Source organism: Pagrus pagrus (genome assembly GCF_965226575.1).
Source record: "Pagrus pagrus genome assembly, chromosome: 7".
Taxonomy (NCBI): Eukaryota; Metazoa; Chordata; class Actinopteri; order Spariformes; family Sparidae; genus Pagrus; species Pagrus pagrus.
In genome coordinates, this window is record NC_140191.1 from 4466289 (window position 1) to 4494260 (window position 27972).

At 41.7% G+C, this 27972-nt stretch overlaps 3 protein-coding genes across 12 annotated transcripts in view; 1 reads left to right on the top strand and 2 right to left on the bottom strand.

Moving 5' to 3' along the window:
* Window positions 1–5132: 5132 nt before the first annotated feature.
* On the bottom strand, window positions 5133–9801 carry arl4aa (ADP-ribosylation factor-like 4aa). 4 transcript variants are annotated; one of them, XM_084357205.1, is made up of 2 exons: window positions 9570–9801; window positions 5133–6594 (listed from the first exon to the last, which is right to left on the bottom strand). In XM_084357205.1, exon 2 carries the CDS (start codon window positions 6491–6493, stop codon window positions 5891–5893), a length of 603 nt encoding a protein of 200 aa, XP_084213331.1. In that variant the 5' UTR covers window positions 6494–6594; window positions 9570–9801; the 3' UTR covers window positions 5133–5890. The 4 variants fall into 4 exon arrangements, with proteins under 4 accessions (XP_084213331.1, XP_084213332.1, XP_084213333.1 ...); XM_084357206.1 differs by lacking the exon at window positions 9570–9801 and adding an exon at window positions 8826–8922; XM_084357207.1 differs by lacking the exon at window positions 9570–9801 and adding an exon at window positions 8743–8828.
* Window positions 9069–27972, top strand: part of vwde (von Willebrand factor D and EGF domains) — a 32902-nt gene continuing 13998 nt past the window's right edge. Inside the window, exons 1-8 of one of the 7 annotated variants that reach the window (XM_084357195.1) lie at window positions 9069–9222; window positions 12516–12541; window positions 12669–12811; window positions 17729–17913; window positions 23707–23897; window positions 25857–26088; window positions 27157–27231; window positions 27690–27919. In XM_084357195.1, coding sequence (XP_084213321.1) covers window positions 23877–23897; window positions 25857–26088; window positions 27157–27231; window positions 27690–27919 — 558 coding nt within the window. In that variant the 5' untranslated portion in view covers window positions 9069–9222; window positions 12516–12541; window positions 12669–12811; window positions 17729–17913; window positions 23707–23876. Of the gene's footprint in view, window positions 9223–12515; window positions 12542–12668; window positions 12823–12918; window positions 12958–14192; window positions 14277–17548; window positions 17644–17728; window positions 17914–20598; window positions 20958–23706; window positions 23898–25856; window positions 26089–27156; window positions 27232–27689; window positions 27920–27972 lie in introns of those variants that run through there. The other 6 variants (XM_084357194.1, XM_084357193.1, XM_084357191.1 and 3 more) reach the window with 6 other exon arrangements.
* Window positions 11410–13116, bottom strand: cUnh7orf78 (chromosome Un C7orf78 homolog). Its single transcript, XM_084357201.1, has 4 exons — window positions 12677–13116; window positions 12352–12436; window positions 11972–12111; window positions 11410–11585 (listed from the first exon to the last, which is right to left on the bottom strand). The coding sequence occupies exons 1-4, from the start codon at window positions 13109–13111 to the stop codon at window positions 11499–11501; spliced, it is 747 nt and encodes a 248-aa protein (XP_084213327.1). The 5' UTR covers window positions 13112–13116; the 3' UTR covers window positions 11410–11498.

Here is a 27972-nt window from a genome sequence, read left to right on the forward strand (position 1 = left end):
TGCACCTTGTTGATTGTGGCTTTATCTTGAAATAGTTTGCATGAACAAGAATATAAATAAATTGAGGCGTTAGCATACACAGGCTAGCTCGTGAAACAATACAAACACAGCTAAGCTAACAGGCTTGTAGCATCAAAATGAGTTTTGTGGAAAAAAAGGGCTCTTCATTTTAACATAAACTCGTCTATTTGTTTATTTATTATTCTCAGGCCAGGAAATGAAATCACTAAACCAACAGACACAGTCTCAGTATTCCCTTTGAAGTTTTTCATTCAGGTGATAAAAAACATCTGTTTTGCCTGTGTTCATATTGCCACAGCTCACTCTCTGTCTCCACGGATCCTGGGGATTAATGAAACCAGCCTCTCTTCTCTGCACCAAAGAAAACAGGAGTGCACTTCTCTAGCTCCTCAAACAGCGTCTCCCCCCTCCTCTTCCTCCTCCTCCTCCCCCCTCTCCCCTTGCAGGTGGCCCCGTTCGCTACTTTGAGCGAGGCTGCAGGGCTACGGGAGGAATTCACATGTAAATAGGCCACTCGCTCTCAATAGACTGGGGGAAGAAAAATGAATCCCGTCATGATAACCTTGCATAATAAGCAGGCGAGGAGTATGCATATATTGCAGTGTCCCCTTTTTTAAGTACACAATGGGATAAATCTCTAAACTCAGCAGAATAATAAGAGAACCCTGTGGAGGTGGATTTATGGGAAAGTGAAGTCGTGCAGTTTGACACAAACATTACAGTGTCAGAGCCGTGCAGAAAAACAGCTTGATGGTCTGCATTTTTAAATGTAACTCCTTCTCCCAACAGCACTACATCAACACGTGCCAAAAGAAGTCTGAGTGTGCATGTGGTGTGGAGGCAGTAGGACAGTGTTCACGATGTGTTCAAGGTCATAACATGCATTTACACACAGCCTCATAAAATATACAGCCACATTCATGTGCTGATGTTTGGTTTCTCTGTTTATCTCCTGCCTGTTTTGACCTTATTTCCAAGCGACAAGCCTTAAAGTTTCATTTGATTCAGCTCATGCAAAGACAAAGTCCCACCATTCTTCCTCTTTAAGCTCTAGTTTTCATTTTTCAAAGTAATTTGTCATTTTGAGTATCTACACACTTGTAGCAACACTAGCTCTAGCCTTGACTCCTCTGTGCCTCAGACTCATCTGGATATCATGTTGCTGAATGCTAAATGAATCACTGTTTTATCTTTGTTAGAAATGACACATTCAAAGTTGCCAGTATAGATATAATAGATACTCATTTGGCTTTTGATTTTCACACGGACATAAAAAGGCCTTGAACAGCCTTGAAAATGGAGAAAAGACTTGGTTTTGGCTACATTTTAGACACAGATCGACATTGTTCAACTTCTGCTTGTTCCCATCAACATTTGGCTTTGTTGCTTAACGTTTTTTTATGGGTGCTTTTCTAATAAGCCATTATATTGTGTCTCATAAGTGGCATGCTACATCAAGCATGCTTTGTTTGAGTGGTTAGTTTCATGTGTTTCATACAAGTCAGATATCCATGGAAAAAGGTGCATGTGCATGTATTGAAGAGGTGCCTTGGTTTAAAAAGTGGTTGAAAACCTCTGGTGTACAGAGAAGTTCATTAGAGGTCGCTTTTCATGTTGTGACAATGCTGTGCTCATGGTCTGGTTGGGTTTAGACACAAAAAACTGTGTTTAGGAAAAGATCATGTTTTGGCTTAAAATAATACAATTTTGTTGCCAGAAACATGAGATGTCCTGCCCTCCTCAACATATCGAGTGGTTTTAACACTTACAAATGTTAAAACGCAGCCTCAAACACCAGTCACTGGCTTGGCAGTCTTGTCGTCTAGCTGTAACACCCCTGCCATGGCCACCACCCCCATGAAAATCCGCTCAAATACATGTAATGTGAACATGGCAGTTCATGAAGCGAAAGTCCCATTGATTTTTTTTTTTTCCATGGACGATATTGGGTAATTGGCACTTCCAACGCTTGGATGAACATGAAACTCTCCTGCTTGAATCACCACTACAAAAACATGTTGGCTTTAAAAACTACAGGACAGAAAAAGTCACAAAATCAAACAGCTTACAATTCTTTGTCATGCATCGTTATCATCGAGTGGAAACGATTACAGATTCTGAGCCGCTGACTGTGCTGTGGTGTTTTGTTCCCTGAATGCAACAATGCATTCTGAATTTTTTTTTGCAACTGGCAACCATGGCAACAGTGGCTGAGGCTCATGGGTATTGTAGTGTTTACAGCAACAAAATAGAGAGAGCAAAAAATGTAACTTCTGAGAATTTAAGTCGAAATAATTAGGACAGATGCATATAACATAAATATATAGTGTTGTTAAATTACCCATGAGACCCCTTGAGAACTTGTGTTCCCATGCCGAGTGTTTCACGGGTGTGTCTGCGTCGAGCAACACTGAGGTTATCATTAAAACTAAAGTCTGACACGAGAATTTACAGTGTGGACAAACCCCTCTCACACCAGCTGCTCCTCCCAGTTTGCAGCTTTATCATACGCTGTAGAAAAATCTCATTGCTTTACACGTCCTCTCCCAAAAAAAACACACAGAACATTTTGTACAATGCTCAGCTGCGTGCTGCCCAACCTGGAAATAACTGCCAAACCCAATCATGCCTTGGGCGTCTCTCAGCGAGAAGCAGCTGAGACGGCTCAGTGTAGTATAAAGGCAATAATGGGAGGGAAATTCTTGTATGGATGAGCTGCTCCAAACAAGACGTGCTCCTGAAGCGGTGTGCTTTTATTCCACGTTGGCTGGAGCGCTTTCGTGCCAGGCACACCATCTGAGGTTAATGGGTTAATGGATGGCCCCTGGATGAGAGATTTATTCAGGCTTATCCACCTTTCACTGAAGACTTTACAAGAACGGATGAAGGCGGGAGGTGTAGGATTGGACCGAGGAGAGCCCTTTCTACATGCAATTATATTATATACAGTATACGATCGAGTAAAATGATTATTATAGTCTCTCCATAGGGTATTAAAACTGAGTCAGCAAAAATAAAGCACAGGACAGGTTAACAAGCTTTTCCATTTGAGCAGTAATCCCCTGGTGAGTGCTTCAGCAGATCAAAGGAAATGGCCTCAAGTCCATACAAGGAGAGAGAGCTGGACATATGTATTGATTTACACACACACACACACACACACACTGAGAGCTGACATGGCTTGCAGAGAAAAGGAAGTTGAATCAGGAAAGTGTGAATATACCTTCTGCCCTCTGAGTTTCCTTTCTTGGCAAACAACAAGTAGGGAAGAGGCACCTGGGCTTTGCAGCACAAAAACATCATTCATCAACATTTGACAAAGATTGGGGCATTCTGGGGTCCTGACAACCAAAACTCTGAGTTCAAATCCAGCCAACCACGCTTGTGAGTCATTCCTCCCCAACTCTCTTACCGTAATCCACGTTCTTCGGCTTTTAAATGATCTGACAAAGCCAGAGAAATATTTTAATTAATCACAGGAATTCACTGACTCATCTTAAGTCACTTAAAACTAGGATTATAAACACACCGTCAGTCAATGTAACTTCTGCAGGCTGTGTTATATACATACAGTACCTCCACACCATGCACGCACATTTTATCAGTATTTGTTCACTAGTGTCTCTGCAATACTTCTGTTGCTTCTTATCTTAGGATTGGTATTGTGTAAAACAGACAGAACAGTTGACTTTGGGGTAAACTGGTATGTGTACACATGCTCGTACTTGGTCTGATTGAATTCTCTTCTCGCCCTCAAGTCATACAAATGTGTGAAAACTGGTGCTAAGGACACGTTTCTCTATTTCTAAATGCGACAGACCCCCTGAGATTCAGCACCAAAACCCCACATGAAGGTCAGAATTATCACATTTAACTGGAACGCATATTTATATGATGGGGATGTTTGGTGATTCAGCCTGTGAGCAGTGCAAAGCACCAATCTGCATCGCACGGTTATTTTAGAAAGCCCAGCTGCTGCACCGGCCTGTTGGGCTTACAGTCATTAATTGTTTCAAAGGAATGAGGGAGCAAATGGTGTTAATACACAGGGCTGCATATCCGCCCAGCTCAGTCCAAAAATACTCAGCCGTGCCCCTGGCTTCACAGTCTCCTGCCCCAGCCTGTTGTGCTGGGTCTGGCCTCAGACTGCCCTGACAACATTTTCAAGTCCTGAGGATGGGCTGTCTGTTCTGTCACACATCACTGCATCGCTTTACCCTTTACTCTGCAGCTGCCAGTGGTTGAAAGACATTTAAAGGAACAGTTCAGCCAAAAAATTTAAATTCAGTCATTATCTACTGTTTGTAGTCCACAAAACATTTCTGGAGCCTCACAGAAAAAGTGTTGCATCATTCTCCTTAACAACTGAAGTAGATGGGGACTAACGCATTTAGCTTAGTGAAGATTTCGGCTTAAAAAGGGTGTAAATAACGTCTTGTCAAATTAATTTGGGATCTCAGGGCTTCCAGAGATTTGTATCAGGCCGGACATTTAGCGATTCTGTGTTTTATTGGGTTGTTTTTGTTACATTTTCAAACAAGTCTCCATCCACTTCCATTGCTTATCAGAATGCTGCAACACTGACAATGCCTGAATATTCATTTTTGGGTGAACTGTACCTTTAAGATTTTTTTACTGCAGAGAGCATTGGAAAGTTCTTGGGTTGTTCGTATAAGGCTTCATTGATGTGCGCACAATCATTAAATGGACTTTCAGGTTTTGGGTGTGTTCCTGTGTCAACACAATCATTATGCAAGCTGCTGGGAACAAAACCAAGGATTTTTTTTTTCCAGTGATAATGAGAGAGTCTGCTGACTGAGCATATATTTTGCTTTTCCTTGCATCACATCACACACAGCTATTCAGCAGCTCCACTGGGGGAACTGGTGATTTAGTGCCTTGCTAAAGGGCACATTGACAGATGTTTTCACATAATGCCTTTTTTCAATAATCACCCCTCTCTCTGGATTCAAACAAGCTTCAAACCTCAACCCTGCTATCAGCCAAATTAATTGATGGTTACACTTCTGAACACCTTTCAAGTACCTGCTTTTTAAATACAAGCTCCTGAATAACAAAGTGAACGTAATAATACCCTCCATACCACAGTCAACGTTGCTCTAAATATCTTTTATTAAGCAAAACACAACGCATATCCTGTCTAATGACAATGTGGCCAATGTGGACCAACTACAGTAGCATCTGTTGTATTTTGCCCAAACATTTCTGTGAAATCCAACACAGTACGCTCTATTTAAAAACTGTAAACTTCATACGAAGTGATAATCTAAAGTGCTTTTTAAAAGAGAGCAATATAAGCCAGCAAACAAATCGGTATAATGCGATAATGCATGATAATACTTTTCTTTAACAAAGGAAATCCAGTGTAGAAAATTAACAAAATTAACATATAAAACAGTGAAATAAAACTGATGTATATTTCATATCCCCTCTGGTGTAACAATGTTCCATCATTTACCAAATAACTCTTCAACTAGTTAAAAGCCATTTTCTTAGATTATTTTTTGGTAATATCGTTTGGAACAGCCATTGCCCATTCATGAAACATACAGCATCCTTAACTTCTATCACCCTTCCACACCCCAAACCCTCAGTGCTTTTTAATCCATTTAAACTCTTTATATCCACACATCTCTGAAACTTTCTCATCTTCATACTGTGTTCCTTTATGTGTCACTTCCTGATCAACAGCATCATCACAAGACCGGGAATCCTAATTCTTAATTCTGGACTGATAAAACTCAGTATGTTGAACCTGGACCTGCAGTGGATGCCTCTTTCCACCCAGGAGAAAAATCCTTTGTTTCCTTCACATATAACAGCAGACAAGTCTTTCTCGTGTCAAAGTTTATCTCTTTTTCTTCTGCTGCCGGAGCGCCTTTCTCCTTTTCAGGATCATGTCGTGGAGTCTCTCCAGGCCCTCCCTGAGCCCGTCTCCTATGATAGCGCAGGCTGGCTGCAGGTGCCATGGAGTTGCAGGGCCCAGTTCTTTCAGCGCCAGTAGTTTCTCAATTTCAGCAAGCCCCAAAGAGTGCCTCAAGTCCTGTTTGTTGGCTACCACCAGCAGGGGCACCCCCTGATTTTCAGAGGTTTTGGCAATTTTATGGAGCTCTGTTTTGGCCTCCTCCATGCGCTCCGCATCCACAGAGTCCACAACAAATATGATGCCGTCCGTGCATCGCGTGTACGACTTCCACAGGGGGCGAAGCTTCTCCTGGCCACCTACATCCCAGAAGTGGAACGTCCCTGTCCTGTGTCCTCCCAGAGACAGTTTGACCTTCTCGGCATTGAAACCTTTGGTGGGCACAGTGTTCACAAACTCATTGAACTGCAGTCTGTACAGAACGGTGGTCTTCCCTGCGGAGTCCAGCCCAAGGATGGCGATGTGGAACGACTGGAAGAACGGGATGCTTGAGATGAAGCTAGGTTGCTCTGACAATCCGTTCCCCATCTTTCCTCATGGGGAAGGCTTGGTGACGCGAGAGATTTGATCCACCAGTCCAGCAATAATCCTCAGAGCTGCTGATATTCCAGAATGACTGCAGCAATTACCTGAAAGCATACTGCACGTTATTGGGGGTGAAACACAGGTTTAATAAGCAGTAACACTTAAAGTGAGACTATGTAACTTTAAGTGACCAGCCACTGCAGCCACAAGTATGATTGCAGGATAATGGCACCACAGCTGCAATGACTATTTGTCAACTATTTTGATAATCGATTGAATGGTTTGACAACAACATGATGACAGTGACAACACTCTAACAACAACAGTCACTCCTAGGTTCACAGCTAGTGGTTCATATGTAAAATTGCCAAACTTTTTCATTTCTGTTGTCTTTTTCGGCCGCAGCAGTAACATTTTCGATATATAATTGAACACGGTGGTCTGACCTAACTGACATTTTCTATTGATCTTATTTTTTGTAATGTGTTGCTTTGTTAGCGTCTTTAATATCTACACAACAGCAACATCTCAGACTTGCTGCTAGTTTGGAGTACAGCCAACAGAAAAATTAGCTCTTCAACCTAACTTTAAGAAAACAAGTGTTACTAATAAGATGTGAAAGAATCAAACGTATTTTAGATGAATAAGATGTATACTCTTTAAAGTAATATCATGAAAAGGGCCATTAAATTGTATGTAAGCAAGTGCACCATGCAGGGTTTTTTACTTATGGTAAACAAACATTGTAATTAGTCCTATAACAGGAAACTGAAAACCATTGGGTTTCAGACAAAACAAGACATTTAAAAGATGTCATCTTGGGCTTTAGGACACACTCATCAACATATTTTGCTATTTTATTTTCAGGACCAAATAACTAATCAACTGATCGAGAAAATAATCCACAGAGTAAATAACAAAGAAACTAATTGTTAATTCCAGGCCTAAATAGCACATTATATTTCCCAAGATTCCCCTGAGTTTGTTGCTTTAAAGATCTTATCATTAGCTGATCTCTATATGTAGTAAAACAGAAGTTCCAGTAGAGAAGAGGTACAAAGTCAACAAACTGAGTAACATAACAACTACTATCTCAAGTTTGCTAGCATTAGCCACCATTAGCTACTGGGCATACCAACCCAAGTAAGACTAGAGTGTTTCCATTCTAGTAAGGGTCCAATTTCCAACTTATAAAGGGAGGATTCATTATGTTCTCTTTTATAAGTCAAACTTTAAAGCTGCATTCTTTACAATAATAACACTGGATGACATTACTATGTGTAATGTAAAGGTTGTCACTATCCCCCAATCTGCAATGGCAAGCAAGCAGCGATAAACGCTGATGATTGCATCAGCATGCAAAAAAATAAACATCGCAACTTGAACTAAATATGTTGAGATTGAAAATATGGTGACATGTAAAGATTTTCTGAAAAACAGGTATTATTGTTGATAGAAAATGGGATAGAGTTGGTGATATGGCCTTGAAATGATACTGCCATTCTTTTAGGCTATATATATTTAATTAACAAAATGATATTCTTGATAAATAATCATCAGTATGGTGGATATACTGAATAAGTGGTTAAAGGTAAGTTTGATAAGATCAGAAAATACAAGATAGAATAGACAAGACAAGAATAAAAGACAATACTTATGCCATTTCACGATATAACATTATCCAAAATCTAATTCGACGTCCATATCATGATAACCATATCATATCGATACACTTCCCCGCCCTAAAATGTGAGTATGAATGTTCAACACTCAGTCAAAGTCCACAATAATGCATTGCCTATTATAAAAACACCCTTGATGACCAAGAAGACTTTTGACCATCATACTACACCTAGTCTGCTTTCACAATGTCATTACAATCACTCAGCTGTAACAAAGCCAAAACAATATCCACATTACAGTGACAGAAAAATGCTTAAATGTCCTTCATCTCATGCTTAAAATCACATAACAAGGAGTTTCCAGCCATTTTATTCTGCTATGTTTAATCTAATCATCTCATTTGATATCACTGTGACATTCCTACAGGGGCCTGTTGCTAGTTCTGCTGTGTTTCACTGTAATTTTAGTATTATATAGTATTATATTACAATAAAAATATAGTGTCGTATACAATGACTCTGTTTTTTACCTGGAAATAAGGTTGCGACATCTACACGGTGGGCTGACAGGAATGTACACGGCAGGTAAGCACATGCATTTTTATGACCACTCCAAAATCGGCTACCTACCAGTCTGAGCCATCTGAGGCGAAAACACTCATTTTAAATCCTCTTTTAAACAGAGACACGGTCCTTCTCAGCCTCTACACTACCTGGGAGTCAGCTCACGGTGTATTTCCTGCTCGAATATCGACAACAAACGACGGAAAATCCTTCGCCAGGAGCGGAGACACCCTCCCTGTCTGTCCTCTGTGTCCCAGTGTGGATCTACCGCTGATGACACTGCTGTCAGTCTGGATCAACGCCCACACGAACACTGCGGGCGGACGCGATTGGTGCTCGCGCTCCGTTCGCTCTCAGCTGATTGGCCGACACGGCCGTCAATCACGCCCTCTGCCCGGGAACCAGGATCACCTGTTGCTCCGTCTGTCCGTCGCACCGTCGCACTTTTAACATCAATATTTTAAGGTTATTGAGCCGCGACAGGTTGTTGACGACGTGTGTGAAGCTAATTTAATTTATGAAAAACGACTGGAGAGGCAACAAAAGGTACATTTCATTTAAAAGTTGGATATTAATATGTTTTAAACTTTGTCCAGACAACGTAACGCGACTTTTTACGTTCTATTGACGTTAATACGAACTCTGGCTGGCATCGAGGTGCAGAAAATGTCGTCCAGGAGCGCAAAACACATTTTTAAATGCGTTTTCTAGCACTACACATGTAGGCTAGTCTACGATGTGAGGCTTCGTTATCACTCTCGGTGTTTTTTTTAGCCCAAAATAAACAATAAACGGACGTTCAGATGGCATAGAAACACTCCGGGGATGCTTCAGAGTAAGCTAGCAGCCGTTAGCAAACGTTAGCAACCGTTAAAAGTAAGGTTTTGACTTACCATTGATTCAGCTCGGCGAGTCAGCGTGCTTTCCCTTTTCTGACCGTGTGTGTGTGAGAGAGAGAGATGGACACACAAAGAGAGAGAGAGTGTGTGTGTGTGTGTGTGTGAAGCACCGCCCCGTCCACCCGTGTGTTTTTCTTTGAACTGATTGGTCAGAAGGCAGGAAGAGCAGCACGCTGACTGCAGCCCATCATGCATGAGAGATAAACAGACAAACCAGTCGGGCCCTCTCTCTCTTACATAAGCTGCCTCTGTTTTTGTTTGAAGTATTTAAGGTCACAGTCGTTTGTTTGATTTTGTTTATTTTCACATGGAGACATGAGAATATGACACAAAATGGAGGCCAGTGGTGGAAGACGTAGACACCTAAAGAAGGCCACCGATACAAAATGACAAAATAAGGCTTTTCTTTGCATTTGCGATGCCTGTTTATACAAACAGCCAAAATACATATAAAACAAACAATGATACAAGTCCCTCCCCTGATAGACGTCCACCATCGGACTTTATTTCAGAGAGAGTATGCACAGCCGTTAATAGAGTGGTGTAGTCTGTAGTCATAAAACCAGGAAATCAATTAGCAGTTTTGCACATCTGGTTGCCTCGAGGTCTATGAGCTTTTTTAATTGATTTTTCGGTTTGTTCTACGCTATAAAAAACATCATTAAATGTCCTGCAATTTAATTGTAAGGCGCTTACATGCCGTTAAAAACAGCGGTTGCTAACAAGTGGCTAACAAATGAGACTACAGAAGTTTACATGGACATTAAACGTCATCACGCCGAACATCATCTCATCTTCTCACTATGTTGATGAAGGTTCTCAGTTATCCAGGTCATGGTAAATCTAGGTGCTGTATCGTGGGCGACTGGACTTGTTCCAGTTTCGTGAAGACGTTTCACCTCTCATCCAAGAGGCTCCTTCAGTTCCAACTAACTGGAGAGGAGTTGGCTTTTAAACTCTGTGTGATACTGATAAAAACCTGACAACTCCTCTCCAGTTAGTTGGAACTGAAGGAGCCCACGATACAGCACCTAGATTCAAATACTCACTAGTGTATATTTACGCTTTGCAGCTAATAAACCAAGTTGCATAGAACTATGGTCCATTTTAAGTCATATTGGAACATGACCACTCTTAAAATCACTGACAATGACTGGAAAGTAACAAAAAAGCTAAAACAGCTCAAACCTGCGCTGATAATGTCAGTTTAATGTATGACTGATATGCTAAACATGTTTTTTCGTGGTTGCTATGTCAAGTGCTAATGTCTTATAGCTTCCTTTGTAAAGCAGACTTGGCTGAAACTTATTGTGTTCACAGGATTTTCTGTATTACTTTGGCTACATTTTGAGTTTTGAGTTTTCCCCAACTGCCACAAGACTTTTGCGCAGCGCTGTAAAGCACAATGACACTAGTAAACAGAACATTTATTAGCCATGCTGCAATAAGCTTAGAAAAACACATGGCAGCCTGCCTGCGGGTCACGTGGCTCAATGCAGTGACAGATATTCGTTTCATTTTATATTTAGTCTGCGAGTTAAGCACAGAGTCACAGATGACACATGAAACACATATGTGCAGCTCTCTCAGATATGCTCCAAACATGTGCAGGCTTCACATGTTTATCATTCCTGGAGTACCGAATGAGCAGCTGTCAGCGGACCAGTGGGCTCCATAAAGTGGTGGGATGACCTTCATGACACCACAGTCACTGCGTGTCTTCTGCCATAAGATCAGAGCGATAAGAATCTTTGAATGTCAGATTTATTCAGTCCTTTTTAGTTGACGTGTTAAACATCAGTTTGTTCATTGGAATTTCATGTCAGTTTTATTCCAATTTACTTTTACACATTACACCATTTTAAGAAAGTCAAGCATGCGCATGTAAAAATCGTTTTCAAAGATGAATATAAGAAGAGACAGTCATGATCTATTTTTCCACGATCTTGAAAGTTTCTCCTCCACGCGATCCAAGAATGCGCTGTACGCTCCTCTTCTTCGTCGGTGTCTCTGTGAAAGAGACATTCATTGTCAATCCAATGTATTAAAATAGATTAATACTACCCTCTGTTAGGACGACTAACATCTCTGACCACATTATACTGTGATGACATGTAATGCTATCAGAAACAGAAGAAGTAAAAGTAGCAACAACACCAAACTCCTGCATTCAAAATTAAGTTAAAGTATTAGCAAAACAATGTACTTCAAGTTTCAAATATAAAAGTATTCATTGTTAATGGATCATTATTATTAATGTTAGCGGTACTTGACTGTTGTTTTTCATTACTTTATATATATAAATTGGCGGTTCAATCCAAAGCAATGCATAATTTTTTGTAAACTCATCATATGTTTTGTGGGTAAAAGTAGCACAAAGGCAAAATGCCACTGACGGTGTAGGAGGCTGATTCTGGAGGCCAGGTTGGCTGAGGGAGGATGAGTCTCGCATCCCATTTGGGCTCTGCAGGTCTAAAAGTGTCCATCCTTGTCTTGGTGTGTCTTGAACAGTCTGACTCAGATCTAGAGGTCCGAACTGTAAGAAAAAATACAGTCATTCATTTAGTCATCTGTGATTACAACACTATTTAAAAATGTAGGGGAGCAGGCTTTTATACGATGATCTGCCCTCCTGAAACAAGTCTTGTTAGACACTAACACAATGAATGTTTTTGGAGTTTGGAAGCAAAATGAAAACATTTATAATGTCAAATTCTAAGACAAAGTTTCATCCAAACATAACTCAGAGAATGATTGAAAAAGTTGATCCACTTACTGATGTCCAAGTGCTTTAATTTAAAATTCAGGTTACCAGGATCTCTCTCATATGTAGTAACAATGTCTGGAATGTCTTCATTAAGCTGAAATAAGTGATAAAAGTCAAAGGTTTTTTACTTTTGTGTTTATCGCCACCTTGTGGTAAAATCAAACATTACAAAGGACAGAGATGGGCGCTGCTCTCCAAGGTAAGATGAGTGTGATAATGTTTGCCTTTCTAGTATTCAGTCTGTGTTTATCAACATGTTTTGTTCAAAATACACATGAGAAACATACAGAAGAAGGTATAAAGCATGTATTTATTTCTGTTCACAGAGCCGTACCTGTCTGAAGTCATGTGGTTTGGGGTTCTTGTAAGACCCAGAAGGGAACTTCCCCGTCTTGACAAACATCAGCTCAGATTCCAGATCATCAGGAGGCTTGAACGACGTGATGAACTTTGGAGGATTTTCCCTTTGGTAGCTCTCATGTAAAATCTTTGGTAGAAGTACTCCAGTTCTCCTCTTTGTTTCACTATTTTGCAGTACAACTGGATTTGAATGTGTATTTCTTTCTTTCTTTTGAGGATCTGACAGAGATCTGTACAGCTGCAGAGAGAAATCTGGTGGCTTGATGCTCCACACGTCGCTTTGACTCTCAGTCTGCAGGACTGTGAACCATTTGCTTCTCTCAAAAGAAAGCGACTGACTTGCAGAGAATTTGATTTTTTCCTCGAAGCAGACTGAGGACAGTGGCTGCAATAAGCTATATGGAGCCATCCTGACAACTAAGATATTGGCTTACCTTGAATTTCCTGGAGATATGTCCTGACATGTCACTTCTATAGAGTTTACATCCACAGAGTTTTAACTTGTTTGTTCTTATATCAGGAACACAGCGATAGCTCCAGGAGGAAGGTGCAGACAGTGGCACAAAGGTTGATTACAGACACAACACATAAAAAGTGCTGCTTGGTAACGAGCGCCTTTAGTCTTCTTAACAAAAAGAATTAAGTGGGCAGAGCTCGGGAGGACATTCAACAAAAACAGGGACTTAGCAACAGAGCAAACAAAGTGCCCTCTGAATAGAAATCACGGCATCTTGGAAATCTTTTTACTGTACCAGTCCATTTGATACCACAAAATTAGGACTCGATTTGTAGTTACAGTTAAAGTTGCACATTGGCAAGACAAGGCAGGTTTATTTATATAAACTTGCACCTTTCAACAGTAAGTTTTCTGGGAGTTTGTTTAGTTTTCACCCTGTAGACAAAGCTGTAAGCGTCTGGTTAAGGCATGTAGCAGCAGTAGAAGAGTACTCAAGTAATGTACAAGTACCTCAACTTGAGGATGTACTGTAGTTGATTTACACCAGTGTAACTCTTTTTAATGTCCTCACAAGTCACAGATACAATTGTGTCTGGATTTGTAATGTCAGGATGATTCCACTAGATGGCAGCATATTATTCAGATGGTGGCAGTCAGAGAACAGCTCAAACACCGATGGTATGAAGTGCTACTTTAATTCTTATAACAGAAGACAGTTAACTCCACTGTGATGTCCTTCTCTATGCTCTGGGTTTTAAGTTCAAACTCAGGTAGAGAGATTAAGAGATGGCAAAGAGAGTAGGATTCAGTCCATAGTGAGAGGTGAACAGGCCGTCATGTAGACTGGGAGGAATAAAGGTTGGAGGTTGGTCATGTGAATCTGAAAGAACTGTATGAGGTACTTAACCAGCATCATAAATGTGAACAGTATGTACAGAGTTTCCAGAGGAAGGCCAGGACTTGGCATGCAGAGATGATGCTTCTTCCAGATCCAAGCTGCGATCACCCTGGAAGAGAGAGCTGTTTAATGTCTACCATCGTGACATAAGAGATTTTACTGACTAAACCTGCAAGCAAAGTCAGGAAATCAGTCTGGAAAGGAGCTTGTAGCATAAAGGTAGACTGACTCTAACTTCTCTCTCATAAGCACCCGTTCATTCACTGTTTTCAAAACACCCCGAAAAGTAGACAAAGTTAGCGACAAGCAGGCGAAGACCGTGGAACATTTAGCCATGATGGATATTTTCCTTAGAAGCTGGTAGAGACCATATCAGAGCCAAAAGGAGAGTGAAATTACATTTATCAGGTTGTCAGAAATATTTCTCCACATGAATGTTGATGTTGGGTAGCATGTCTGCCATGTTACCTACAAGGTGATAATATGTTTATGTTGTGTTTACAGCTTGTTTATCTGCCCTTAAGCTGTCGAAAAAACAATCAATACTTCTTTAACTGCCTCACACTTTCTCTAAAAGAAACACTCAAATTTGTGAGTTAAGAGAAACTTGTCAAATCTTGTCAAATGCTGTCAACGACAAATTCTTAATTATTTAAGTGTGGTCACTTGGGGCGAATGTTGAGAGATGCTTTCTAATGCCAGGTCTGAACTGAGAGACATTGTCTTTGTCCACTTTGTGATCGTTATTGCAGATATAAACAGGCTCTCATTCAGTGTATTGGTTCAAAGGTGCTGTGAGGGATCGTTATAGTAGAAAGACTGCAACATCAGAGGTCATCGCCGTGATTTACAGGAGCCAGACAGTAAGCAGCGGAGCTCCCCTTGTGTAAACACTGATCTGTATGCAGCACAGTTTTTCCAGACAGTTGTTGCAGCAGTTACTTTGTTCGTACCGACTCGAACAGCTGACACAAGGGGAGCAAAGGCAACAGGAAACCCGAGCTGAGACCAAACAGCGCCTGTGAAGGAGCTGACCTCGCTGCCCCTGTTTAAACCAGGAGCTGCCGCCTTCAGAGGCTCCCCTCGACCTCTGGCCCCTCAGCTCTGTGTCTGAAAACCTCCTCTCATTGTATCCAGTGACATTTACAGCCACAGTGCAATCAGTGGCTCAGCTGAAACAATTACAGGAGCCTTTTGTCAGACGTGACAGCCCCGAGTTGCTGAGGTTGACGTCTCCATGTCACTCTGACAGCATGATGGAGCCTAATTGTTTGAACACTAATAAAAAGTACCAGAGATAAATTACGCTGTACCACAGGAGATGTTAAGTTATGTCTCCGTAACTGTTGAAGGAAATTGAAACCAGCTGAAACGGGGAATCAAAGACTGGGCTGAGGAAACTAATACTACATTTTTTGACTTTCTTATATTCCCTTCCAGTGTCTGAATGACCTCCATCTGTTTTTACTGTTGTTTGAACACTGTCACTGAGGCAACAGCGGGTTTTAGAGAGTTTTCAGATCAAAAGCACTTCCTTCCCTTTCCTCTTTACCGTCTCTTCAGCTCAGAGGGGGGATACTGTAAATCAATTAAATGTGATAAATCATGAAATGTCGTACATCACAAACTTCCATATTTGTCATTTTGAAGTGATTTTATGATGATGTGCCTTTTTGTTTTTACCCTTACAGTACGCCTCTTCCCTTAACTCCTACATACACTTGAGGTCCCATCAGCGATTACCTATTTCCAGAGTATCATTTAAAAAGAGATGAGCTTACCATCAATGTTTTAGTTTCTGTAACTTTTTAAGATTAAGATGTCACCTATAACTTCTTTCATGACTGTTGTCCCAGTCTTCGGCTCTGTTTCACTCTGACAGGATTTGGGGATTTAGTCTGTTACTGGATTAGAGACTGTATAGACATTGTTTGCATTGTTGCTTCAGAGTGTTGAGCAGGCAGTCTGGGCTGGGGCATGTGATGGGAGGCTGGATGTCGGGGGTTGAAGCAGGAATAGATTGTGTCATGACCCAGCTGCTCAGAGGTCACATTTTGTCCTCTACAGTAACTAAACACAAAGCAGCTCCTTCTGCAGCACAAAACAAACCCACACTCAGCAGTTCTGATGTGTTTCTGCTCTCCAGATGTGGAAAACAAAGCAACCCAGGTATCTGAAATCAACCCATTACCTGTGTAAAATACAGAAGATGTGTCTGAAAAGTGAAGCCAATGCGGAAGTATCTTAACGGTGTGTTCTTTCTAATGGTCTAATTTTTTAATTACGTTCCCATTTGGAGTAAAAAAGACGATAAAGCAGGGTATGTTAGAAGGCTTGGCTTTCTTTTGATAGACAAGTTGACACCATGGTACGTTCTTGGGTTCTTAGTCAGATCCAAATAGGATCTCCTACCCAGCTCCACCTTATCGTCCAAATATGGTCACTTCTGGCTCCAAAAAAACAAGATGACAATGGCTGTAATGCCAAACTAGAGGCTTCAAAATGGTATCTCCTAAACCAGTGGGTAACATCATGGTGGGTGCGTTTGGTGCCACCATGAGGTTGACATTTGTTGTTTTTAGTGGAGGATTTTGCCCTGACATTTGGTTCAGACCTTAACTTTCCCCTCAGGATGAATTTTAATAACTTGTTTTTGGCTTATGAGAAAATGTTAGCAATTAAGATGATGAACATGGTATATTTATAGCTGCTAATATCAGCTTGTCATTGTGATCATGTCATATGCTGACATTGTAATTTAATGTTCAAAGTTCAGCCACTTTCTTTCTTTCTTTCTTTCTTTCTTTCTTTCTTTCTTTCTTTTCCTCCCCGTCTTCTTTTCTAATGTCAGAGGCAGAGAATCCTGGTGGTCATTTCCACTTATTTCCTGCCAGCTCTTTACTGCACTGTATCTGATAAAGACATCAGAAACCCAAAAATAAGAATATGAAAAAAGCAGATCTGAAAGGAAGTGAATCCAAACAGCATAACTACCTCTGTTCCTCTTCACAATGAGTAGTTTAAATTCATTTAATGTATTGTTCATTTAACTGATTTATAATTTGTGTTCTTTTATCTGAGGACAATATTATATGCAGGACTGTTACTTGCATTGGGAAACTGTGGCCCCCTCTCCACCAACATCGAACAGGATCCATTTAGATTTTTGCACCTAATTCTGAACCGTTCTGAGAATTTCAACCAAGAAAAGTTTGTTCCCAGCAGCAACCAAAACATAGCTTTTCCTGGACCTGAAGTGTCATGTTATACAGGTCATTGTGCATTGTGTGGGGTTCTCCGCTGATTACACATTATTGATTACAATGGTTCTGCTCAAGACAGGTGGAAACATGGGCAAGTTCACTAGATAGCAAGTTTCTCTTGCATCTTGAGCACTTCTTCCTCCACTGTTTGCCAAAACATCATGCACATTTTAGCCAAGACACAAGCTGAGGAATCATTACATGGTGTCGCTCAAATCTTCTCCACAGGGGCCCAACAAAGGCGGTAGGGAAGCACCATCATCCCAATGTGCTTGTTTACTACATAAGCACTTTCACCCTTTACTGCATATGAGCAGCCTCAGGTGGGCTGTAAATAAGAGTGCTGATTTATTCGTGTACAGGTGCTGAATTATTCATTTCAACTGATGTTTTTTTGTTTTCATGCAGGTGATGGAGAGTGAGGAAGACAGAGGTAAAACCCAGAAAGTGTGGTCATGTTTGGATCTTCAGAGCGTGGTTTTGGACTCAAGTTTGGGACTGATTTATCAGCGCTTAAATCATTTTCCTGTGCTTTCCTGCTCTGCTTGTGTTCGCCTTCAGTCCACTTGACATCGTTTTCCTGTCAGGTTAAGGTAATTATATACAGTTTGCATTCCCTGCATCATTTAGCTGATATTGCAATTCCCAGGGGACACTGCAATTCTGCAGTTTCTCCCAGAGCTGATTATAATGAGAGAAAATTACACAAAATGAGCTTGTGTGCAATTTCATTCCTCAAACAAGGCAATTATCCCCATTTGTTCACCACTTCTTTGCTCCCTTGATTTAACATGAAAGCTACAAACTAATACAAGTTGTGTACATGTGTTTACTTGACATAGATTCATGTTTTCCATCCAGGAGGTCCGATGGAGATTTAATTTCTGGTTGTGTAAGACGAAGCATGAGCAGACGGGAAGAAAGTAGGTTTTTTACCTGATGGCTATTCCAGGCTCTGAGCAGGTCGATGGTCCAGGAGATTTACGAGGGAGGGGTTATATCCCTCCTCCGCCTGGGAGTCAAACAGACGAGCGTCTCAACAAGACAGTCAGGCACCTCCATGTTGCACTGGGAGAAGACTGGAGCAATCTACGACCTGCACAGCTGTCAGCTTCCCATTGGTTCTCACTGGACCTGCAGGAATAATCGTCCAAAGGCTTATTCATCGTTAATCACCGAATACTGTCTTACTGACTTTATTGGAACTTCACGGTTTATGTTAACTGTCCACTTTATTTAAAAAGAATAGTCCTCCTGCTGATACTTGGAAAAATCATCAGTCTGTAACAGTAGATCCTGCACTTCTCCACCAGAGTTAATCCCTCCTTGCAAAAGCAGCTCAGAGATAGAAAACTGTTGTTAAACTGAATGAATTATTTGGCCACCATCTCAATAAATAATGCGTTTGAGTCACTTTCAAGCAAAAATGCCAGGCAGAGCATTTCCCACTTGTATCTGTTATTCATCGATGTAAACTGAGTACCTTAGGGTTGAGTGCTTTAAGCCAAACAAAACAAGGGACTTATGTTCCCTTGTTGAATATGTTTCCTTCAGCTTCAGGAAACTATGGTGGGCATTTATAGGTAAAACGAAATCAAAATGATCTGCAGATTAATCAATAATGGATTCTGCATCACATGGTCTCAGTGGGCTTTACAATCTGTACGATTTGAAGGACAAACACCTCCACAAAAGACATTTTAGCAGGTAATAAATGGAAGAAACCTCAGGAAGAGCCACAGAGGAGGGATCGAATGTATACTGATGTAAACTATGTACTTGAGGACGACTCGGAGGAATCAGAGCATCTCATCCTTGTCGCATAAAAATAACCAAAATAACAAACATTGTGTTCCATGCTTCTTCTGCTCTTTATCCCTGAATGAACCACTGAAAACAAAAGCTTAGTTTTTTCCAAAATACCTCCACAATCAGTTTTTTTTTTACAATGAGGATTGAGCCATCACTTCCTCTGCCTCTTATTTCTCTTCTGAAGAGATCAGTTCCAGCTTCTCAGCTCCTGCCAGTGAAACTTTATATCTGAGTAGCACGGCTGCAGTTAAAGCGTGAGAATGGAAAACGAGCAGTTTGGAAAAGTGGTGAATGTGATATCTGGCTTATCCAAAATCCCACTCTTTGGCTGTGGCTGTTTCCCTGAAAGATGCAGCATGTGGGACATCTGTTTTAGTGGTTTGGAGTGGTGACTAATGAAATAACACTGGCTGGCCAGTAGCAATCTTCCATGATTAGACCCACAGTCTGTTTTTCCTCCTTTAGAAACGGAAAGAAAAGCTAATTTTGGTGCCGACAGATTGAGAGGCTACATTTGTTTGAATAACAGAGCGCCCAGACTAAACAGATTGATGAGGTTCTGACAAATATTGTGGATATCTTTGATGTCTGTCTAGTAAAGGTTTCATAGAAAACAAGCAAAATGAATGAAGTCATTTAGGTCTGTGGTGCTTCACCATGATTTCCCTCTCAGCATGTAGATCAGATCCTTCCAGGTTAGTTGTTGTAGATGCATTATAACCTGCATTTTAAACTTTGAACATCCTAATCCTTTAGGATCATCAATTATTGACTTGACTTTTGAATGGCAAGAATTTCAAATATGGACTTCTTTGTGTTATTTCAGTGCTCAAATTAAATTCCAGGTTCTTAACTTTGCTTTCTTGTTGTTTAGTAGCCTGTTGGTTTGAGCTGAAATCATAGCTGATTTGAAGACACTTTGAGAAACTATAAAGGCTATTTTTCATGGTTTCTTTTTGTGACATTTCATTGTGATTAACTGATTAATTGTGAAAATAATAAGCTACTTAATCAATAATGAAATGATCATAACAGCCATGTTGTTTATGGCTGTTATGGCTTTTGTGTTAGAAGTGACAGCAAACAAAATGACCAGTGTCCAGTGATTATTTCCACTACATGAAAGTAGAAGTACTTTACTCTACTAGAAATACTCCATTACAAGTAAAAGTAAGTACAGAAGTATCATCAGCTAAATATGCAAAAGTACTTAATATGTAGAATGGCTCCATTCACAGTATTATATTATTATAAGTGTCTCAAAATATTATATAATATATTTTTTCAATAGCTAAATAAGAAAAGTGAAAATCAACATATATATAGATGATGTAGATAATCTTTATTTGCAGCTCTGTGCTGGGACGACATGTTGAACTTTCAGAATAAGGGTTTGATCTGAGGTCTCCTCCAGTGGAAACCCTCGTGCAGCCCAGTGGCAGATGTGTGCAGCTGTGTGGAGGTGTGGGTCAGGAGAAGGTGTACCGCTGATGCCCCTCCTAACACACTGTGATGCTGCAGCCTGCAGCAGTCCGGCGTCTGGGATCAGCCGACAGCCCTCCAGTCCTCCAGACTCCACAAGTGACTTTCACCAGCCCTCCAGCGAGGACTCCCTCCTGCTTCACTGTGTCCTGTGTCGGATCACGGACAGGACGGCTGCGCTCCTGTTGCTCCGAGCACACGACAGGACTTTTGTCGGTTAAAGCGCACTTTTGGTTTTCAGAGTCTCGCGCTGGTCGCTGCAGGACGATGAGACTTGAAACGGTTCTGAAACTTCTGCCGTGCGTTGTGTTTTTACTTGGTCACGCAATGCACGCACAAACAGGTAAGAGCAGACTGAGTGTGGCTGTTGAAGCTCGGTGCAGGAGTTGTGTGCGCACTGTTGTTGAACTACTCTCTGATGATGATGATGATGAAGATGATGATGATGATGATGACTGCTGTTTTCCAATCAAAGACAGAAAGAAAATCACAGCTTACAAACTATAAATATGATTAAAAAGAACATTTAATCATTGAAAGAGCTTCAAGTCCTCTGGTGGTTTTTTTGTCCTTCTTCCAAAAAGAAGCTGAAACCATCTCATCCATCATGTAACTGTCATCCAAGGCCACATACCTGCAAGTCTCACGGTCAATGGTGTAATGTACTGTGCTGTCACTGGTACCAGACAAAGTAATTCACCGTCTTCTCACCCTCGTGGGCCCTCAGCTCCACACTGGTCCTGTCCAGCTGATGAGGACTGAAGCGACCAGGTGTTGAGAATGAAGGATGTCCATTGGCAGCTTCTGTCGTCTCCTTCAGCGGCTCGTCTGCGTGTCACTGCTGTGGCAGACTGAGTCGTGCTATCGCCTTTCACTTGATCTCTCGGGTCAGGGCCCCGGGAGCAGAGGCCGGGACCTCTTGGTTACAGCTTGGATCTTTTTCTTTCTCTCTGCTCTCACTTTTATGATCATATACTAACATCTGTTGTCACACTATAAACCTCAAGCATTCATTCTGTCTTTACTTCCAGATCTTGCGTTTAAAGTAGCATCCATCCCTAATTTTTACCCCTGGTAGCCATTCGGTGTGCTACCAGCCCCGTTGACTGAATTGCCTTTTTTCACTTGGTTTCACTTCCTTGATTACTGAAAAATATAAGATGTCAGCAGCAATTCAAAGGTCTGGAAACAGGATAGTGTCTCACTTTCTGCCACTTCACACAACGGACCTGTTTGAATGGCTGAACAAATCTAAGATGGAGGCGTTGATTCGGGCTTGTTAGGAACTAGTTTGATACCATCTGAAAGTCTTGATCCTCTCTGTCTCTGATTCTTTCCATCCTTTCATAGTTTCAACGGTTATCTATTCGTCATTCTGCAACACAGCGTTGCACGACAGAATGCAAGTTGTAGTCGCTTGATGCTACTGAAGTAAAGCTATTTTCTAGGGAAAGAAGCTGCTCTGTAGTCTGGCGGTTCGGCTGCAGATACTTCTGTATCTCTTGGCAGACGGCAGCAGGGTGAACCGGCCGCTGCTGGAGTACGTATCGTTTTTTGATATCTGTTGAGTTTTGCAAAGGCACCACATCTTTACCGATGGCACTGATGCTCGGTAGATGGGTACCATCGATGTTCTGGGCACACATGGAAAAAGCTCATGTGGTCACAATGTGAAGAGGCCGCCTTCGCATCTTCCTGGGTAAAAGTTTCAAACGCAGATGCACAATGTTTTACACTCATTTTATTAGCTTTATTGGCTGTTTAATGATCCGCAAGCACTCACACTGTGTTTTTAAGAGTCCTTCCTTTAACCTTTAAACTGCTGACCTTTCCTTTCTCTGTGGCAGTTTTAAGACTTCCTTCCACTTAGCGACATTTTAAAGAGGATATGATTTAGATTTAACGTTTGTGAAATGCGTCCAGGATTTACTGAATAGTTGCCCTCCTGCTTTAAATTCACATTAGACCTGAAACTGACAAGTGCGAGATTGTTGGAGGTTTTTTGTTGTATGATTATCAAGCAAAAAGAATAATCCAACAGCTCTTTACCCCAAGCTGACGCATACCAAGTACTTCCTCCATTTTTGTTACGACTCATGTGAAAACATGTCTCAGAATGGACCAGATAGACATTAACAGTCAGCTCCTGCTGGGGAAATGCATTAATAATGCTGTTTGGTTTGGCTCCAGCTCCAGTCTTTTTCCATCATTTAAAATGTGGAGATTTGGGGATTTGTTGTAGTGTTGTTCCTCTTTTGGAGTCAAGAAGAGGCTCATTATTGTAGCTCTTGTCGTATAGGAACATCATCATAACTTTCGTGAACTTCACATGTCATGAGGGTTGTCATCAGATGAGTGGAAAACTCCCTGATGAAAACCATGGATGACCCTAATTAAGTTGTTCTTTATACGAATGGTTTTGACCTCTTCAGACTTTGGAGATTGTGTCTCTGGCCAGATGGGCTTCAGCATCAACTTTCATCACACTCCTCTGTTTACTTTACTGTCACCAGCGTGGACAGACAGTGAGCCCATGAGCAATCCCCCCATCCTTGCTTGACTCCGGACATCCATACATTTACAACAAGGGCTCTGACCTGGAGGCACCTGAGCCTGGTAGACCCATTAAACACTCTTATTGTTGGTCAGTACTCTGCACAGTAACTTCAAAGATGGAAACAGTAAATATGCAGTTTTATTTTTGGAGTAAGTGTACTCTGTATCTCTATCATTGTGTATACACTTTGTTTGAATGTAATGGAAGTGAGTGAGTACAGTTTCGTGTGGATCCAGTGGATTTAAATATGTTTTATTTGATATTGGATGAGGCTTGATTGAATTAAAGCTCTCTCTCTGTCTCTCTCATGTGGGTACATTTCATGCTCCGTGTGCTAACATCAACACTGAGCAGCACCATGCTTTGTAAGCAGCGTTGAAATTCAATTTGAAATCTTGAATCCAGACCAGCTGGATGGTGAATGTTCACAATTCACTATTTGTCCTGCAGAAAGTGTTCCATATTTTCCATCATTTGTATTGACAGTCTTGGTTTGAGTCCAGTGCTTATATTATCTCTCTGGCTGCACTTGCAGTTCCCCCTCCAGAGTGTGCACCGGGGGGCCACTCCATCCTCCAGGACCCCTACCGCAGCACCACCTTCAGCTCCAGCTGGCTGCAGCAGTCGTCCCTGCAGGACTTCATCTGCGACCACTCCCTCGCTCCAGGATGGTACCAGTTTCAGATTTTTGACAAGCCGGCGAGCATGCCCACCCAGTGTGTGGAGGTAAGTGATCTCTTTTTATAAAACATCTTGCAAAGACACACACTGGAGGATTAAGAATGAAATCTAAGCATGTGTGTTGTCTGTCACTGTAATACAGTAGACGAGCGGGCATATTAAGTAATGTCTATGATGTTAAAGGACTATTCCAGTGTTTTTTTAGGCTGATTTACACTGTGTTTTAGAAATGTAGATGTATTTTTCCTAACTTCCCATTCACACTTCTATTCACATTAGTGTGAGTTGTTTACATCGGCATATTGAAGGTTAAGTTCATATGACTGCCATGTAATGTTTGCCAAAGTTACATCAGGGTTATAATGTAATGCAGTGTTGACTTTTTGCAGAAATTTGCACGTCAGTAGCTGCCTAAAACAGTAGAAAAAGGCATCCAGAAGTAGCCTGCAAGCAAAAATGTAAAATATAAATAATTTGATGTTAAGCTGCATGTAAAACCACTGCCCGACCTTTAACACTGTTTGTTATGTTATCTATGACTTTTGCAGATATTGCGCTCATTGTAAGATCAGTAGCACTGTCATGTCTGCACGCTATACTGTATATGAAACTTGAGCTAGCAGGCTATTTGCTTAATTTAGCATGAGCCAGGCCAGCAGTTGTCCCCTAGTTTCAGTCTTTATGTTAAGCTTATTGCAGATGTGAGTGGTATTGATCCTCTCATCTTAATCTTGCCAAATACATGAATAAGCATATTTACCAGAATGCCTGATAACTATTCCTCCGCTTGAACAGACCCAGTGAATGTTTGCCGAGCATACAGGCCTCTTTCCAGCCAGTTCCGACATCAACAGGCTTTTACACTCAACTTGCTGCCAATCTTTCTACAAGTCCACTTCTCTAATCCTGCCACTACTTCAGCTCCCCAGTTGCATCGTCCTGAATTGACTGTTATAACCGTCCAAAGAGGATGCGCATGTGTGAAGATGTGGTCGTTGTGCACACACAAAAGCCTTAAGAAATGATGTTAATACACTCCAAACAATGTTCTGGAGAGAGATTTTTCTGACTCGCTAAGAAGAAAATCTGGCTAAAGTCTTTTTCTTTGGCAGTAAATTTACAGAAGGCAACAATCAAGTCATTCACTTTTGTATTGTCTCTTTTTCAGAAGCATTTGGGAAATGTTTAGTTTGTTAATCACAAATACTGATTCATCTGTCTTTGGAGTCTCTCTTGTGACCTCATGTTGAGAAACTCTGTGTAGTCCTCTGTCTTCACCTGAGTGTTTCTGTCAAAATAAGATGTGCATGTGTGCACGCATGAAAACATATGCACTCACGGACACACACAGTTATCAGTGTGTGCGTGTTTGTGTACATATTTATGAAGGAGAGTGCAAGGAGAGCTGGAATGTGTCTCATTTCCTGCGGACAGCCCGCTGTGAGGAGCCTGCAGGATCCATCTGAAGTGTCAGCCTCCCTCCGCCTTCCCAGGGCATCGCTGCTCTCCCTGGGTGATGGATATCCACGGGAGTGGGCGGAGGAAGGAAGAGAGGATCGCTGTGAACATGTGTTACATAATAACGCGATGTCTTTATGATGATGGCGGATAAATGGCAAGATTTGTCAGGCCAAGGGGGAATTAACGACAACAAACTGTGGCTTTGTCAAAGAAATATCCAGATTTTTGACAAATGTCATGTTATCAAATAGCAGTTGTGTAGTTTGGTGACATCTTTGTTGGAGTGTCGTTTCAGAATCAGCTTTATTGGCCAAGATATTTTTCTATCACGGCAGCGTGTTGCCTGTACTTCCCATTTCTATTTCTCTTTATTATTTGTAACGAAACTTTCATCTTGAAACAAAACTTTGTTCGAGGGAAAGAACAAGCACGTATTTTGTTATTGGGAATAAAAGTGTAAGACTACCATTGTCATTTTGTCATATTTTAACAGCATTAATCGTCTCCCCTCTTTCTTCCCCATATCTCTTTCTGACCATCCAGGTGAACCACTGTGGGACCCAGGCTCCGGTGTGGCTGTCCCTGGGTGAGGGTGAGTCCTTGCCGGGGCCTCTGGAGGTCAGGCAGCTGACGGCCTGCGCCGCCTGGCAGTTCTTCCCGACCAGCAGCAAAGACTGCTGCATGTTCCGCATCCCGGTCACCGTCCGCAACTGTGGAGACTTCTACGTTTACCTGCTCCAGCCTACGCAGGGATGCATGGGATACTGTGCACAGGGTATGTCTCGACAGATGTGAATCATTTTATTACGGTCTGTGACAGTGATAAATGTCGCTAACAGCTACCCACACTCGCTCTGTACCTGGATTATGCCAAAGGACTCAGTGACTGAAGGCTGTTTCACCCTAGCAGCACCTTTCTTCTCCTCTTCTTCAGACCGCTGCTGCATATCACCATCATATTTGTGATTAATCTCGGTTCGTTAACACGGTTTATGGTGTCACAGTCCTTCCACACACATCAAACGTTTACATCAAACCTGTTCATCCATCATCAATGTCAACTCTCTGTCAGTGGTGCCTTACGTATTCATAGAGCCGAAGTACGCTCGTGACTATGACAGGTCAGAGAAGTAGTTATTGATCTTTTAATATCAGAATTGGTCCTTGAACGGGAAGTACACACATTTCTGTATATACCACTACTGCACAGAAAGTGATAAAACAGACGAGGTACAGCAAAGTCTGTCATGTCCATTATTTTTTATATCAGCGCTCTTCAGAGTATAGTATCAAGCTCATAGCGTTGCCATATACCTCAGAAACAAAAGATTTGTCTGTGTTCAAATCGTCATCCGTTTTTTAGCCAGTTCAGCCCGGGGTTTGTTTCATCCTCGAGAGTTACAAAGTAATACAGCACAAACAAGATGTGTTGCAACTGTAATTACCTGCAGTTTAAAATGCCTTTGCACTGATTCATGGTTAAACTGTTGATTGGAATAATGTTTGAGGTGGTCTGTGATTAGTCTAACACAATGAGAGGTTACTTCTTCTTGGCTGTAGTTTACTAGCCCATGTACTGTAAGTACAAGGATGTATTACTTTAATGCAAACATACAAAACACCGCATAATGTCGATCTTCAGAATAAGACTGCAGCAGAGTAAAGAGCGTGACGCTTCCCCCTCCTCTCTAGGATGCACATCACTACCAGCACTTAGCGTAACTAAAGTGCTTCCCAGATAAGTGTCTGTTGGCTCGTCTCCGCCGTGTAGTCTAATCTATTACGTTAATAAATGTTGATTTATAATTGACTGCTGCTTTTTCTCTCCTGTCTGTCTTAACAGAGATGTCAGACGCTTCAGCCACGACGTCGCTGCCCTGCGGCCCTGACGAGGTGAACGTCGGTGGAACATGTAAAAGTGAGAATCCCGCTGCTCTGTTTATGGCTTACGCTTGTCTCCTCGTGTTAGGTCAAACACCAAAACAATCAGGAGGTCAGGGAGTTGCCATGTGGTCAGGAATGCACCGTCGGCCCCCTCGCCGCTCCTCTTAATGAGCTGAGCATGTGTCCCGGTGTCCGCTGGGCCTCGTCTCCATGGCGACGGCCCTCAGCCAGGTCGTGAATTACACCCGGGCAGGTTTTGGGAAGCTGGCAGAGGTGGAAAAGAAAGAGGGAGGTTGGGTTACAGATGAAATATCACAGAATATGTTCATTAACTTGGTTTAAATAATAGAAGTCAGTCAGTCCTTGCTGAATATTTACATGAATTCATTCAGAAAACAGATCTATTGGCTTTATTTTCCACCTCTATTGTGGTTCTCACTCTGCAAATATGTTTGCATAAAATATCATATATTTCTGCTTCTCTCCTGTCAGCAAAGCAGCCTCCCAGTCTATCTGTACCAGTGATCGTCTCAGAAGTTACAGGAAACACCGTCTACCTGAAGTGCAGCTTCGGGAGCGGCTCCAACAGCTCACTGGGTTACGTGGTGGCCTGGTCCCGCCTCTCACCTGAGGGCAGGAAGGAGGAGCTCAAACAGGAGACCACCATCCAGACCTCCGCCTTCATCGAGCTGGACGGCTTCAACCTCCGTCTGGGGGACAAGGTCTGATGCTGTAGTTAAACATGATCTCTGTTGAGTCCATTTTAGTTTCAAAA

What these genes read in the sequence shown, in the direction of transcription:
- arl4aa (XM_084357205.1), bottom strand. Translation starts at nt 6,493, where the DNA reads ATGGGGAACGGATTGTCAGAGCAACCTAGCTTCATCTCAAGCATCCCG.
- cUnh7orf78 (XM_084357201.1), bottom strand. Translation starts at nt 13,111, where the DNA reads ATGGCTCCATATAGCTTATTGCAGCCACTGTCCTCAGTCTGCTTCGAG. An exon ending in ATTAAAGCACTTGGACATCA is followed by an intron (nt 12,112 to 12,351) that starts GTAAGTGGATCA and finishes TTTTTCTTACAG; the next exon opens with TTCGGACCTCTAGATCTGAG. An exon ending in CAGAATCAGCCTCCTACACC is followed by an intron (nt 11,586 to 11,971) that starts GTCAGTGGCATT and finishes TCTCTTTCACAG; the next exon opens with AGACACCGACGAAGAAGAGG.